Here is a 14,044-nt window from a genome sequence, read left to right as displayed (position 1 = left end):
CCCTGAGTCCGTGTCTGATGGACGTATCGGGAAGGACCTACAGAACTGACCCCTGAGTCCGTGTTTGATGGATGTATCAGGAAGGACCTACGGAGCTGACCCCTGAGTCCGTGTCTGATGGACGTATCGGGAAGGACCTACAGAACTGACCCGAGTCCGTGTCTGATGGGCGTATCAGGAAGGACCTACGGAGCTGACCCCTGAGTCCGTTTGATGGACGTATCGGGAAGGACCTACAGAACTGACCCGAGTCCGTGTCTGATGGGCGTATCAGGAAGGACCTACGGAGCTGACCCCTGAGTCCGTTTGATGGACGTATCGGGAAGGACCTACAGAACTGACCCGAGTCCGTGTCTGATGGGCGTATCAGGAAGGACCTACGGAGCTGACCCCTGAGTCCGTTTGATGGACGTATCGGGAAGGACCTACAGAACTGACCCCTGAGTCCGTGTTTGATGGACGTATCAGGAAGGACCTACGGAACTGACCCAAGTCCGTGTCTGATGGGCGTATCAGGAAGGACCTACGGAACTGACCCCTGAGTCCGTGTTTGATGGACGTATCAGGAAGGACCTATGGAACTGGTTCAATCCATCAACTGACGGAGTCCCTTTTTTCCATGAAGCATCATTTTTACTTAAAACTGAAAAACTAGCTTTGAGTCAAGGTTTAGACAATGGCCTCAAAAATGAATAAAAGGTTTGTCCCCTCAATGCTGCAAATAAAACCTAAGCGTGGAATAAAGTCATCGCTGTGAGCCCGAGGGCCCCCGTGCACGGTCACCAGACAACGCGACATTCTGGTACCACGGAAGGAAGTCTGTCCACACTGGCGGATCTGCGTGAGTCGCCGAACCAAGGTTTTCCAAATGATCAACGCAGGATGGAGCAGAACCACGCACTGGTGAAAGAGTAAATCAAAGCGCAAGACAGACAAACGATTTCTAATGTGAAAAACGGAAAGTATTTAAAAGAATCTCCAAAACGAGAATCAGGAGCCAAAATAAAGTTCAGATACTTGGACTTGAACAAGAAATGTCGGTAGAGCCGATTCTTATTACTTTAATTACCAACACCGCTTAAAAAACCATCACCCCAAGGTTTGCTGACAAAATAATTAACATAAAACGCGCAATGTGATGTGACCTAAGGACTCACAGCTCCTCAGCCTGCTCCTCCCACCTCGCTGACTGCCATCCGTCACCAACGGGGAAACTGCCAACCCCAGGCCGCAGCCACGGCTGCTACAGGAAGACGTAACGCGGGCGCTCCCCCCACAGGAGTCAGGTCACCACGGGACGCCCAGCAGGAGCAGACAAGGGCACGGAGGCAGGGCCCTGGCGGGAGCAGAAGACTGGACTCTGGGAGACAGAAGGTCTGGCTTTCTCTCAACAGACGCAGGGCGCACCGTCCTGGATAAAAACGGAGAACCAGGCAAACTCGGGCAGGATTTTAGGGGCAAGGCACGACCCCGATTTAGAAACAACAGTCTGTCTGCACCACAGATGCCGGCAGACCTGCACCAGCGTGGAGACGCCTGGCCCCTCCGTCCTCGCGGTGAAGACCCTGGCTGTACACACAGAAAACGTCTGCACGTTCCGTGAAAACAGACTGCTCTGCTCCGTCCGCCTCGGTCAACCAGGCCCTCAAACTCGCGACGCTCAGGACTGCAGGGAACCAACACAGTCCGAACAAGTCCGTCCTAGGCACAGCCTAGGCACAGCGCCTGCTGTCCTGGTGTAGCTCCTAACAGTGCCCACAGTCACCAGAGTCCCCCTAACTACAAGCTGTGACGAGGTGTGCAAGCAGGCACACGGTGTGCAGCCCACCTGAGCACAGTGACGCAGGCAAGGAGACAAAGCCCACAGTCCTTATTTCCCATAAGCCACAGGATTTTAACATCAAATATCTCGCAAGGAAAACATACAGAGGTGTTGCTTCCTTTCCAGCCACAGTAAACAATTCAATTCCATCTCCTCGAAGTCATTTTATGACACACACATGCACACTTGCAAGCAGAAACATCACATCAGCCTCAACCTTTAGACTCAATCTATTCTGGGAAAACCTTCTCCGGCTTGCACACGCACCACGTCCACAGTATCAAGTGGCTTTGACCCACACGTAGGCCAGAATAATGAGCAGGTTTCTAGGTTTCTGATGACTTAAGGCAGCCCCGTTACAAACTAGGGCCTGGGGATCCGTTACCCAAAATGCTCGGGATCCCAAGTGTTTCAGATGTCAGGTTTCTGAACTACGGAGGCTCACCCTGTGCTAGAAGCACCAAAGACAGGCCGACCTGACACCTGACACGCACGCTGTCCACCACAGGTGGGGACACTCCTGGGTGCCTACTGGGATTTCCAGGGTTTGTTGGGGCTGTGTCCAGAGGGATTTGTCATCCTGCTCCTAACCCAACAGGCAGGTGCAGACAGAGGTCTAACAGACGTGTGACCCCTGCCCCAGGCCTCTCGTGTCCTCCAGGTCATCAGAAAACTAGCAGACACAGCCAGCTCTTCAACGAAAAGCAAGACTACCTAACCCAGAAATAACTTTCAAGAAAGGAGTCCGTTTACTGGTAAGCGCTTCTCACATATTACGTATAACGAGGAGAGGCATTTACACAAGAGGCCAGCACTGTGGCTCAGCAGGTTTAGCCGTGGCCCGGGGCCGCTGCATCCCACGTGCAGGCCAGTTGCACTTCAGAACAAGCTCCCTCCACACCACACCTGGGAAAGCAGCAGACGATGGCCCAAGCACCTGGGCTTCTGCCACCCTCACGGGGACAGATGGAGTCCAAGGCTCCTGGGTTTGGCCTGGCCCAGTGCCAGCCACGGCGGCCACTTAGGGAGTAACCAAGGATGGAAGAAATCTCTCAGTCTCTCTCTCTCTCTCTCATCTCTCCCTCTCCTTCCTTCCCTCACTCTCCATAACTCTCTGTTTTAAATAAATAAAATAAATCTTAAAAAAAAAAAAAAAGAAAGGAAAGTAATTGCCATACTATGTGTTAGCATTTTTTGCTTTACAGCAAAGTTCAAGCCTGGTCAATTGTTCATGTACAAATTAACCTACAGCACCAGAACTTCCAGTGCCTAGAAGGGGGCCTTCCGTACCACGATCGCTCAGTTAGACCCACGATGACGTGACTGTCACCCCTCTTATCTCAGACGTCCCGCCAGCTTAGCACCAGATCCTCATCTCCTGTGACCAAAGTCTTTCACAAACATGAAAGACCATCCCTAGCAACCCCTCCATGATTTAATCAAAATCGAGATCTGCCAGTTCAGTGGAAGCCCACAGTTACACATTTACATTCAATCAGGTCTGCAACTGCATAAAATAAAGTTTCAGTGGCAGAAGTATAGCAGAAGTAGTCAAGATGCAATTTCAATTCCAGACAACTGAAAAACAACAAGTTGTAGCTCAGACACACAAACACACCTGCGTGCAAATGTAAAACTGAACCAGTTATTACTGGAAATAAAGATTTAAGTTAAAACCATAAAGAAGCTGAACCATCCCCACATACTCCCAAAAAACCAGGAAGAGAGATGCCTATCACACAAAGAACACTTCGGGGCTGGCGCTGTGGCGCAGCCGAACGCCCTGGCCTGAAGCGCCAGCATCCCATGTGGGCGCTGGTTCAAGTCTCGGCTGCTCTACTTTCTTTTTTTTTTTTTTTAATATATTTTTTTTTTTGACAGGCGGAGTGGATAATGAGAGAGAGAGAGAGAGAAAGGCCTTCCTTTTTGCCATTGGTTCACCCTCCAATGGCCACTGCAGCCGGCGATTCTCGCTGATCCAGAGCCAGGAGCCAGGTGCTTCTCCTGGTCTCCCATGCGGGTGCAGGGCCCAAGGACTTGGGCCATCCTCCACTGCCTTCCCGGGCCATAGCAGAGAGAGGCCTGGAAGAGGGGCAACCAGGATAGAATCTGGCGCCCCGACCGGGACTAGAACCCGGTGTGCTGGCGCTGCAAGGCGGAGGATTAGCCTGTTAAGCCACGGCGCCGGCCTAGCTGCTCTACTTTCAATCCAGCTCTCTGCTATGCCTGGGAAAGCAGTAGAAGATGGCCCAAGTCCTTGGGCCCCTGCACCTGCGTGGGAGACCCAGAAGAGGCTCCTGGCTCCTGGCTTCAGATCAGCACAGCTCTGTCCGTTGCAGCCAATTGGGGAGTGAACCAATGGATGGAAGATCTCTCTATCTGCCTCTCGCTGCCTCTCCTCTGTGTAACTGACTTGCAAATAAATAAATATTAAAAAAAAAAAAAGAACACATCACTGGCGACCACCCTTCTGATCAGACATCAGAACACAGCTCCAGTCATTTTCCACACAGCTTCACCCAGCCACGCTGTATGGTAACGGCAGTCACAGCCGAAACACTACCCTGGAACACGACACTGACTACAGTCAGTCACACAGTCACCACCCTGGGACACAGCACCAACTACAGTCACCGCCCTGGGGCACAGCACCGACTACAGTCGGTCGCGCGGTCGCCGCCCTAGGACATGGCACCGACTATAGCTGGCCGCGCCGTCGCCGCCCTGGGGCACAGCACCAACTACAGTCGGTCAAGTGGTCACTGCCCTGGCACGGCACCGACTACAGTCGGTCACGCGGTCGCCGCCCTGGGGCACAGCACCAACTACAGTCGGTCACGTGGCCGCCGCCCTGGGACGCAGTCACCGCCCTGGGACACGGCACCGACTACAGTCGGTCGCGCGGTCGCCGCCCTAGGACATGGCGCCGACTACAGCCGGTCACGCGGTCGCCGCCCTGGGGCATGGCACCGACTACAGTCGGTCAAGTGGTCACCGCCCTGGCACGGCACCGACTACAGTCGGTCACGCGGTCGCCGCCCTGGGGCACGGCACCGACTACAGTCGGTCACACGGTCGCCGCCCTGGGGCACGGCACCGACTACAGTCGGTCACGCGGTCAGTTCACCTGAAGACTTCTGCTTCACTCTGCTGACAAACAGATGCTGTTTTCACACATCTCTGGGTGATACAGAATCACCACACTGATTAATCAAAGAACCGAGATGGGTTTCCAACAGGGCAGGCAGAAGGCCACGCACGCAACACTAACAACCGACTTCCAGAAATGTCTGCCAAGCATCAGTGCCCTGGCATGTCCTGCGTCTATGTCACTGATGCAGAGCTAAGAATGAGACAGGAGAAGGTGCAGCTTTCAGAGGCAGCGCTGTGGCACAGCAGGTACGGCTGCCACCTGCAGTGCTGCCATCCCATGTGGGCGCCGGTTCGAGTCCTGGCTGCTCCTCTTCCGATCCAGCTCTCGGCTGTGACATGGGAAAGCCATAGAAGATGGCCCAAGTGCCTGGGCCCTGCACCCGCATGGGAGACCAGGAAGGAGCTCCTGGCTCCTGGCTTCGGATTGGCGCAGCGCCAGCCATTGCAGCCATTTGGGGAGTGATCCAACAGATGGAAGACCTCTCTCTCTCTCTCTCTCTGCCTCTCCTTCTCTGTGTCTAACTCTGACTTTCAAATAAATAAATAAATCTTTAAAAAAAAAGATGTACCTTTCTTAGCCTACCAAGCTTTAGGAAAAGCACAAATCCCATGTTTTATCAGGAATAACTGCTTACACAAAGGAAACCAGCCAATGTTCTTTCCACAAAATACTGGCCACACACCTACCGTGCACAAGGCAGTAATTTCTCAAGAACAAAACTCTCAATTCCCGCCTTCGCGTTATGAGGCAGGGAGACAGCAAACCAATGGCCGACCCCGGGGGGAGCAGGAGCAGAGCCGTGGGGAGCAGCACGCGCTCCGCCAGCAGAGTCCGGACTCCCCAGAAACAGCCTGCACACTAAGAACAGGATAGAACCGAGGCTGGGACAAGCCCCCCGCAGCTACCGAGACGGTCACCGGGCAGCATCGGTCTCCCGGTGGTGACTCCCAGAAGGACCGGGGCTGAAGACACGGCACGGCAACTCGCTTTCCCGGGAGCCCTCGTGGAGATGAAGTTCTCGAGAAGCCAATCTCACCAGACTGATCGTAAAACACATTCTAATTTTCCTAACAAGTAAGCGTAATTCACAGAACCAAATTTATCAACTTACTAAACATAGAAACCGCAAAATTATCAGGGAATCAGAGCTGCCTGAAACCACCACTCACAGATGATTGGTAACAGATACTGATCGCTCCACAGAAAAGGAAGCAAACACAGGAAAACAACTCACAGCCCTGGTCTCATAGATACACATCCGACTACCCAAGCAAGTAACCGGGAGACTCAAATCTACTCGTACAGATCCGCCAGTGCCGAGCACCCCGCATGGGCCCAGGGACACTCTGTTCTCCCAGAACACGAACACGCCCGGGGCCGGCACTGTGGCATAGCGGGCTAAGCCTCTGCCTGTGGCACCAGCATCCCATCCAGGCACTGGTTCATGTCCCAGCCGCTCCTCTTCCAAGCCAGTTCTCTGCTAACGGCTGGGGAAGCAGGGGAAGATGGCCCCTGGCTCCCGGCTCTGGATCGGCCCAGCTCTGCTGCGACCATCTGGGAAGTGAACCAGGGGATGGAAGATCTCTCCCTCTCTCTCCCTCTCTCTCCCTCTCTCTCTCTCCCTCCCTTTCTCTCCCTCTCTCTCCCTAATAAATAAAACTTTAAAAAAAGAAAACTAAGACATTTAATTCATAATAGCCAAACAGAGTAAAAGTAACCATAAACTAGTAAACACACAAGCTTAGATAAAGCAAACTGAATCACCGGCTTTGAAATACTGGTTTAGGAATTCACATTAAATAATTTTACCTACATGCTAATGAGTGATAATATGCTAAACATAAAGCTGAACTTTTATTTAAACATTTATTTATGTATTTGAAACTCAGAGGTACACAGAGAGAGAAGGAGAGGCAGAGAGAGAGAGAGAGAGAGAGACAGAGAGAGAGAGAGAGGTCTTCCATCCACTGGTTCACTCCCCAATTGGTCGCAACGGCCAGAGCAGCATCGATCCAAAGCCAGGAGCCAGGAGCTTCTTCCGGGTCTCCCACGTGGGCGCAGGGACCCAAGGACCTGGACCATCTTCTACTGCTTTCCCAGGCCACAGCAGGGAGCTGGATCCAAAGTGGAACAGCCGGGTCTTGATGTGGCGCCCATATGGGATGCCACCACAGCGCCAGCCCCAAAGCTGGATTCTAACAGCAGAACAGTATGAGGCCTTCAAGAAATTGATGGGAATGCATTACTTAATTAAAAAAAGCATATTTCTCAATTTTTACATCAAGATCAACTCCTGCTAACAGGTGACCCAATGTCTGGATAGGATCCGGCGTGAGCCCTGAGCAGCCCCGTCACAGACGCCCCCTGGATTCTGCTAATACAGACACAAGAACAAGCATCAGACCTACGGAGAAGCTGCAGTGGGAGACGGCAAAGTCACAGAGCGCCCGGGGCCTGCGTGGCGACAACGACCAGCAGTTTCTGGACGGAGAACTCATCCTGAGAACCGACTCCAATGAGGACGCCCACAGCAGCACCCACCCACCCCAACCCACCAGGGAAAGTCCTGGCCTGCCTGTGCCCCGGCGGGAGACGCACGCCTGCTGGCAGGAACAATGGCCACCGCCATGGCACCCACGGTGGACACCACGCTCACTGCCCAGGTGAACACTGCCCATCACCACGGCAGCCACAGTGGACACCACACTCACTGCCCAGGTGAACACCCACCAGCACGGAACCCACAGTGGACACCACGCTCACTGCCCGGGTGAACACTGCCCATCACCACGGCAGCCACAGTGGACACCACGCTCACTGCCCGGGTGAACACTGCCCATCACCACGGCAGCCACAGTGGACACCACACTCACTGCCCAGGTGAACACCCACCACCACAGCACCCACAGTGGACACCACGCTCACTGCCCGGGTGAACGCCCACCACCACAGCACCCACAGTGGACACCACGCTCACTGCCCAGGTGAACACCCACCACCACAGCACCCACAGTGGACACCACGCTCACTGCCCGGGTGAACACCCACCACCACAGCACCCACAGTGGACACCACGCTCACTGCCCGGGTGAACGCCCACCACCACAGCACCCACAGTGGACACCACGCTCACTGCCCGGGTGAACACCCGCCACCACGGCACCCACTGGCTCAGGGACGCCACGCTCACTGCCTGGGTGAACCATCCACCACGGCACCCACAGTGGACACCACGCTCACTGCCCGGGTGAACCATCCACCACAGCACCCACGGTGGACACCACGCTCACTGCCCAGGTGAACCATCCACCACGGCACCCACTGGCTCAGGGACGCCACGCTCACTGCCCAGGTGAACCATCCACCACGGCACCCACAGTGGACACCACGCTCACTGCCCGGGTGAACATCCACCACCACGGCACCCACGGTGGACACCACGCTCACTGCCCAGGTGAACACCCACCACCACGGCACCCACTGGCTCAGGGACGCCACGCTCACTGCCCAGCCGGTGACACACTGAGAGCCGACCGGCTGCACACACAGCAGGGCCTCCAGCGGGCGTTCCCCACAAGAGGCAGCAGGCTGCTGCAGCGTTCTCCTGAGGACGGGACGGGACACGTGGCTTCACTAGGGTCCTGGGGACAGCCCGGCCGCAGCACTGGCTACACGAGGTGGAACAGCTCCATCGCAGCAGAGCTCCTGGCCGCGGCCTGGCTTGCTCACTTCCTGGAGGGCGAAGGACCGGGCCATCTGCAGGAACAGGGCTCCTCCGGGCAACAAGGCGCCTGCGAACCCTCGGGGCCGCAGTTCCGACTCGGCCCTGACTCCTGTTTGACTTTACCGAACACAGTTGCACTGACATCACCCTGGGCCGCGAGGGCCCCGGACGGACTGAATGTAGGATCCTGGCCCCGAGGAGTCTGACGTGGGATGGAGCCTACGAAGGCTAACACGTTTATCTTTCCCTTCCATTTCCCACGAGCTTTCTGAGCACACAGGTTTCCCTGAAACAGGAAGTCACTACGTAACGAAAAAGCTAAAACGTTACGTCCCAAAAAACCATCTGATTACCAGGCTTCCCAGCCCAATCCTAACGAATCATTTCTAGAAGACAGAAATGCTGGGACATCGGCGCCCAGGCAGAGCCGGGGAGTCCTCACTCTCGGTTTGACCTCCATCCTGCACGTGCTAGCGTCTACCTGCAGTGCCACCGCGGTCACCCCACGGCCAGTGTCGCTTCCACGGCTACTCACGTCTCCAGGAACACAGAGGGCAAGTTTCCATCGGGTGCTTACAGAGCCTTTAACTAAACTAGCAGGAGCCGAGCTTCTTTTTATTTGGGAATTTTTTAAAAGTACCATCTCAGGGCCAGCACCGTGACTCACTAGGCTTAATCCTCCACCTGCGGCGCCGGCATCCCACGTGGGTGCCGGGTTCCGGTCCCGGATGCTCCTCGTCCAGTCCAGCTCTCTGCTGAGACCCAGGAGTGCAGTGGAGGATGGCCCAGGTCCTTGGGCCCTGCACCCCATGGGAGACCAGGAGAAGCACCTGGCTCCTGGCCACTGCCGGCTGTGGTGGCCATTTGGGGGGTGAACCAACGGAAGGAAGACCTTCTCTCTCTCTCTCTCTCACTGTCTAACTCTGTCAAACAAAGTCCAGAGTCAGCTGAATTCTGCTCCTGGGCTGAGAAGGTGGTTCTTGTCGACCAGACTGAACGCCACTCACAAAGCACAAGTGGACGCGTCCCAAGTTCCACCCGCCAACACGGTACCTAAAGACACCTACCCTGGGGCTGGGACACCACCCCTGCAGAAGCCCTGCTCCCAGTCCAGGTGGGGTGGACGTGTCTGCAGGGCCCAGTCACGAAGCCACCACAGCAGAGCTGCGCCCAGAGCCAGCCTGAGGTCTGTGCACGCTGCCCCCGTGCCCAGCGCTGCCCCCCAGGGGCCCAGCACACTGTCCCCTGAGCCCACTGCCCCGAGCCCAGCACACTGCCCCCTGAGCCCACTGCCCCCCGAGGCCAGCACACTGCCCCCTGAGCCCACTGCCCCCCGAGGCCAGCACACTGCCCCCTGAGCCCACTGCCCCCCGAGACCAGCACACTGCCCCCTCAGCACACTGCCCCCCGAGGCCAGCACACTGCCCCCTGAGCCCACTGCCCCCCGAGGCCAGCACACTGCCCCCTGAGCCCACTGCCCCCCGAGGCCAGCACACTGCCCCCTGAGCCCACTGCCCCCCGAGACCAGCCCAGTGCCCCCCAAGCTCAGCACACTGTTCCCTCAGCCCACTGCCCCCTGGGCCCACTGTCCCCAAGCCCAGCCACTGCCCGGAGCCCAGCCCACTGTCCCCTGGGCCCAGCCACTGCCCCCTGGGCCCACACACTGTCCCCCTGGGCCCAGCCACTGTCCCCTCAGCCCAGCCACTGCCCCGAGCCCAGCACACTGCCCCCTGGGCCCACACACTGTCCCCCTGGGCCCAGCCACTGTCCCCTCAGCCCAGCCACTGCCCCCTGGGCCCACACACTGTCCCCCTGGGCCCACTGTCCCCTCAGCCCAGCCACTGCCCCGAGCCCAGCCCACTGCCCCCTGGGCCCACACACTGTCCCCCTGGGCCCAGCCACTGCCCCCTGGGCCCACACACTGTCCCCTCAGCCCAGCCACTGTCCCCCTGAGCCCAGCACACTGTCCCCTGGGCCCAGCCCAGTGCCCCCCAAGCTCAGCACACTGTACCCTCAGCCCACTGCCCCCTGGGCCCACTGCCCCTCAGCCCAGCCACTGCCCCCTGGGCCCACACACTGTCCCCCTGGGCCCAGCCACTGCCCCCTGGGCCCACACACTGTCCCCTCAGCCCAGCCACTGTCCCCTGAGCCCAGCACACTGTCCCCTGGGCCCAGCCCACTGCCCCCTGAGCCCACTGCCCCGAGCCCAGCGCTGTCCCCCTGGCCCGGCGCTCACTCGCCCCACTGAGGCTCACTCCCCGCGCCCCAGGTAGGAGCCGGGCCGGGACACGCGTGACGTCGCGGAAAACGCAGAGCGCACTCCCATCTCCTCAAAGCGGCGCCCGGCTCGCAGGAGAAGGGGCTGCGAGCCCACGAGGCCGCTCGCCCTGCGGGCAATCTGCTGCCCGCGAGCCGCAGGCCGACGCGGTGGCCCCGAGCGGGCGGGCTCCGCGCGGCCCGGCAGGACACAGGGCCGCTCCCCAAGCCCCCAAGCCCGCGCCTCGCCCCGCCGCGCCGCGCAGGTGCACCGCCCCCGCCCCCGGGCGGCCCGCGCCCTCTGCACTTTGACCGCCCGGGCGGGGGCGGCGCGGGGTGGCCGCCGCCCCCAGCCCCCCTCCCGGCCCGGCCGCCCCAGGCCCCGGCTCGCCTCCGCGCGCGCCGGGCCAGGTGCGCGGAGCCAGGGCGCAGGTGGGCGCCGGGCCGGGGGCCGGGGCCGCGTGCGGAGGGCGCGCCCCGGGCCGGCGTGGGGGAGGGGCGCCCCCCGCCCCGCGCGCACCTCGGTCGGCTGGCTGATCTCGAACAGGTCCAGCCGGTTGGCGTTCCAGTGGTGGATGATGTCGGCCAGCTTCCGCCGCTCCTCGTCGCGGCCGCCGGCCGACATGGTCCCGGCCGCCGCCGCCCCTTCGGCCGGGCCGGGGAGCGCCGGGCCCGCGGGTCCGCGCCGCCGCCGCCGCCGCCGCCTTCCCGCCGCGGCCTCCGCCCGGGCTCGGCCTCCGCGCCGTCCGCCCAGCGCGGCCTCGGCCCCGCCGCTCCAGCCCCGCGCGCAGCCCCGCCGGCCGGTGCGCCCCGAGCGCCGCCCCGCCCGCCGCCGTGCGCGCCCGCCGTGCGCGCCCCCCGCCGCCCGCGCGCGCACGCGCACCTCCGCGCCGCCCGGCGAGGTGCTCGGCCCCGGCGGCTGAGGAGGCGGGGCGGGGTGGCGTGGACCCTCGGAGGGACCCGGCGGGGGCGGGCGTGGACCCTCGGTGGGACCCGGCGGGGGCGGGGTGGCGTGGACCCTCGGTGGGACCCGGCGGGGGCGGGGTGGCGTGGACCCTCGGAGGGACCCGGCGGGGGCGGCGTGGACCCTCGGTGGGACCCGGGGGCGGGGGCGGGGCGGGCGTGGACCCTCGGTGGGACCGGGGGGCGGGCGTGGACCCTCCGTGGGACCCCGGGGGCGGGCATGGACCCTCGGTGGGGCCCGGGGGCGGGGGCGGCGTGGACCCTCGGAGGGACCCAGGGGCGGGCATGGACCCTCGGTGGGACCCGGGGGCGGGGCGGCGTGGACCCTCGGTGGGGCCCGGCGGGGGCGTGGATCCTCGGAGGGACCCAGGGGCGGGCATGGACCCTCGGAGGGACCCAGGGGCGGGCATGGACCCTGGGTGGGACCCGGGGGCGGGGGCTGGGGCGGACCCCTCGGTGGGTTCTGACGGACGGGGCGGGGTCGGCGGACGGGGCGGGGCACAGGCGTTAGGTGCGGGGTCCCCGGGCGTCCCCCCCAGGTGCCCCAGGTGACCAGGCCGGTTCCCCGCAGTGAACTTGAGGGACATCCTCCTCATACACGTTTTTTAAGTTTTAGAGCGTTTCCCAGCTGTTAACGTCAGAGCGCAGCACTGCTTCCGTGGATGTAAACGAGTTAGAAAAAGGAGCCCCATAATCATCCTATTCCGAGTAAGGACGTCAGGATCAGAGAGCCCAGGCGGGGCCGGCGCTGTGGCCGGGGCCAAGTCCAGGCTACTCCACCTCTGACCCAGCCGCCCGCTGGGTGCCCGGCCCCTGTGGGAGACCCCAGTGGAGAGCCAGGCTCCAGCCAGGCCTGGCCCAGCCCTGGGCTGCTGCAGCCGTGTGGGGAGTGAGCCAGCGAATAGAAAATACCTCTCTCTCTCTAACTCTACCTTCCAAATAAATAAAACAATATTAAAAAAAAAAAAGCCTAATCAAATAGAATTTCTTCTTCTAACTACTAGCTATCCTAGGAACCGGTTAATTATCTAGAGTAACCAAAACAGTAGTAAAAATATTAACAATGGTCTACACCCATAACCAACTCCCATAGCCGCGTGTCACGGCCACACCAAGAATACTTGGCAGGAGCCTTCGCCCTGAAGATTCTTCAAATCCATTTCCATTTCATCAGAACCCATTATTCCTTTAACAAGCCTCAAAGGCCACTTGATCCCCACGTTGCAGAATATTCAGAGCCATGACAGTTATATTCCCGAAGAGACGCTCGTGCAGCCGAAACTCCCCGCCAAAATCTAGCAGCCCCATAACCAAAACACCCCTCGTGAGTAACATGTAGCCACCGTAAATGGTGCTGAGTTCACAGAAAATCCCACAAAACCCGAAACAAAGACAGGTGGTGACACAGTTCCTGCGTGTGCTGTGTCCTTAGGTGGACTTTACCCGTGACTGACGATGTAAAAAGGCGGAACTGTTTCGGCCCTCGGCTCTCGGGAACAGCATCGGAGACCCCAGCCTGGAGGAGGCGGACCCCTCCCGCAGCACCACCGTCAGTGTTTCAGTGTGATGACAGCGTGGCAGCCCCTCTCTCGGGGTGAGCCTAAAGCCACAAGCGGTCAGACTGTCCGCTGACGCGGGACAGGACATGCCGTCGCCATGGCCTCATCTGTCAAGATGCGTGTCGTGGCCGAAGCACACGCACGCTAATCTCGGATGCCGAGGCCCGTGGCGCCTACGGGTGCCCGCTGCCTTGGGATTATCTCGTTATTTACCGCCAGGGCCACGTCCTCCCGTGAGGACAGCGCCGTGGCAGATCCGTGAGCGCTGAGTGCAGTCGGTACCATCCAGTAGGACGAGGCCGGGGGGCGGTCCAGGTGACAAGGCTCCCTCGCATGCTCACCTCCACTTCATTCCACACTTGTCATTCCAGCCCTAGTCATCCCCCACCTCTGTTTCTTCATGACACATTATAAATTTAGAAAAAACAAACCCTGTGGGACCTCCTCCACCACGGACCAAGCCGATTCCCCTCCCTCCACAGCTCTGGGCTTTCCTGCTGCCCCTCTTGTCCCCGTCACTCTCCTGGCCACCCGGGAGAGCCCGGCCGCTGTACTCAGCGTGCTCC

At 59.7% G+C, this 14,044-nt stretch overlaps 1 protein-coding gene across 2 annotated transcripts in view; it reads right to left on the bottom strand.

Moving 5' to 3' along the window:
* The window catches only part of AFDN (afadin, adherens junction formation factor), a 146,968-nt gene extending 135,365 nt beyond the window's left edge, over positions 1 to 11,603 (bottom strand). For both annotated transcript variants that reach the window (XM_062187033.1, XM_062187034.1), the window contains exon 1: positions 11,477 to 11,603. In XM_062187033.1, coding sequence (XP_062043017.1) covers positions 11,477 to 11,581 — 105 coding nt within the window. In that variant the 5' untranslated portion in view covers positions 11,582 to 11,603. The remainder of the gene's footprint in view (positions 1 to 11,476) is intronic.
* Between the last annotated feature and the right edge of the window lie 2,441 nt (positions 11,604 to 14,044).

The sequence above is a fragment of the Lepus europaeus genome, chromosome 3, assembly GCF_033115175.1.
Source record: "Lepus europaeus isolate LE1 chromosome 3, mLepTim1.pri, whole genome shotgun sequence".
In the NCBI taxonomy this organism is placed as follows: Eukaryota; Metazoa; Chordata; class Mammalia; order Lagomorpha; family Leporidae; genus Lepus; species Lepus europaeus.
This window is presented reverse-complemented; position numbering and strand designations above follow the sequence as displayed.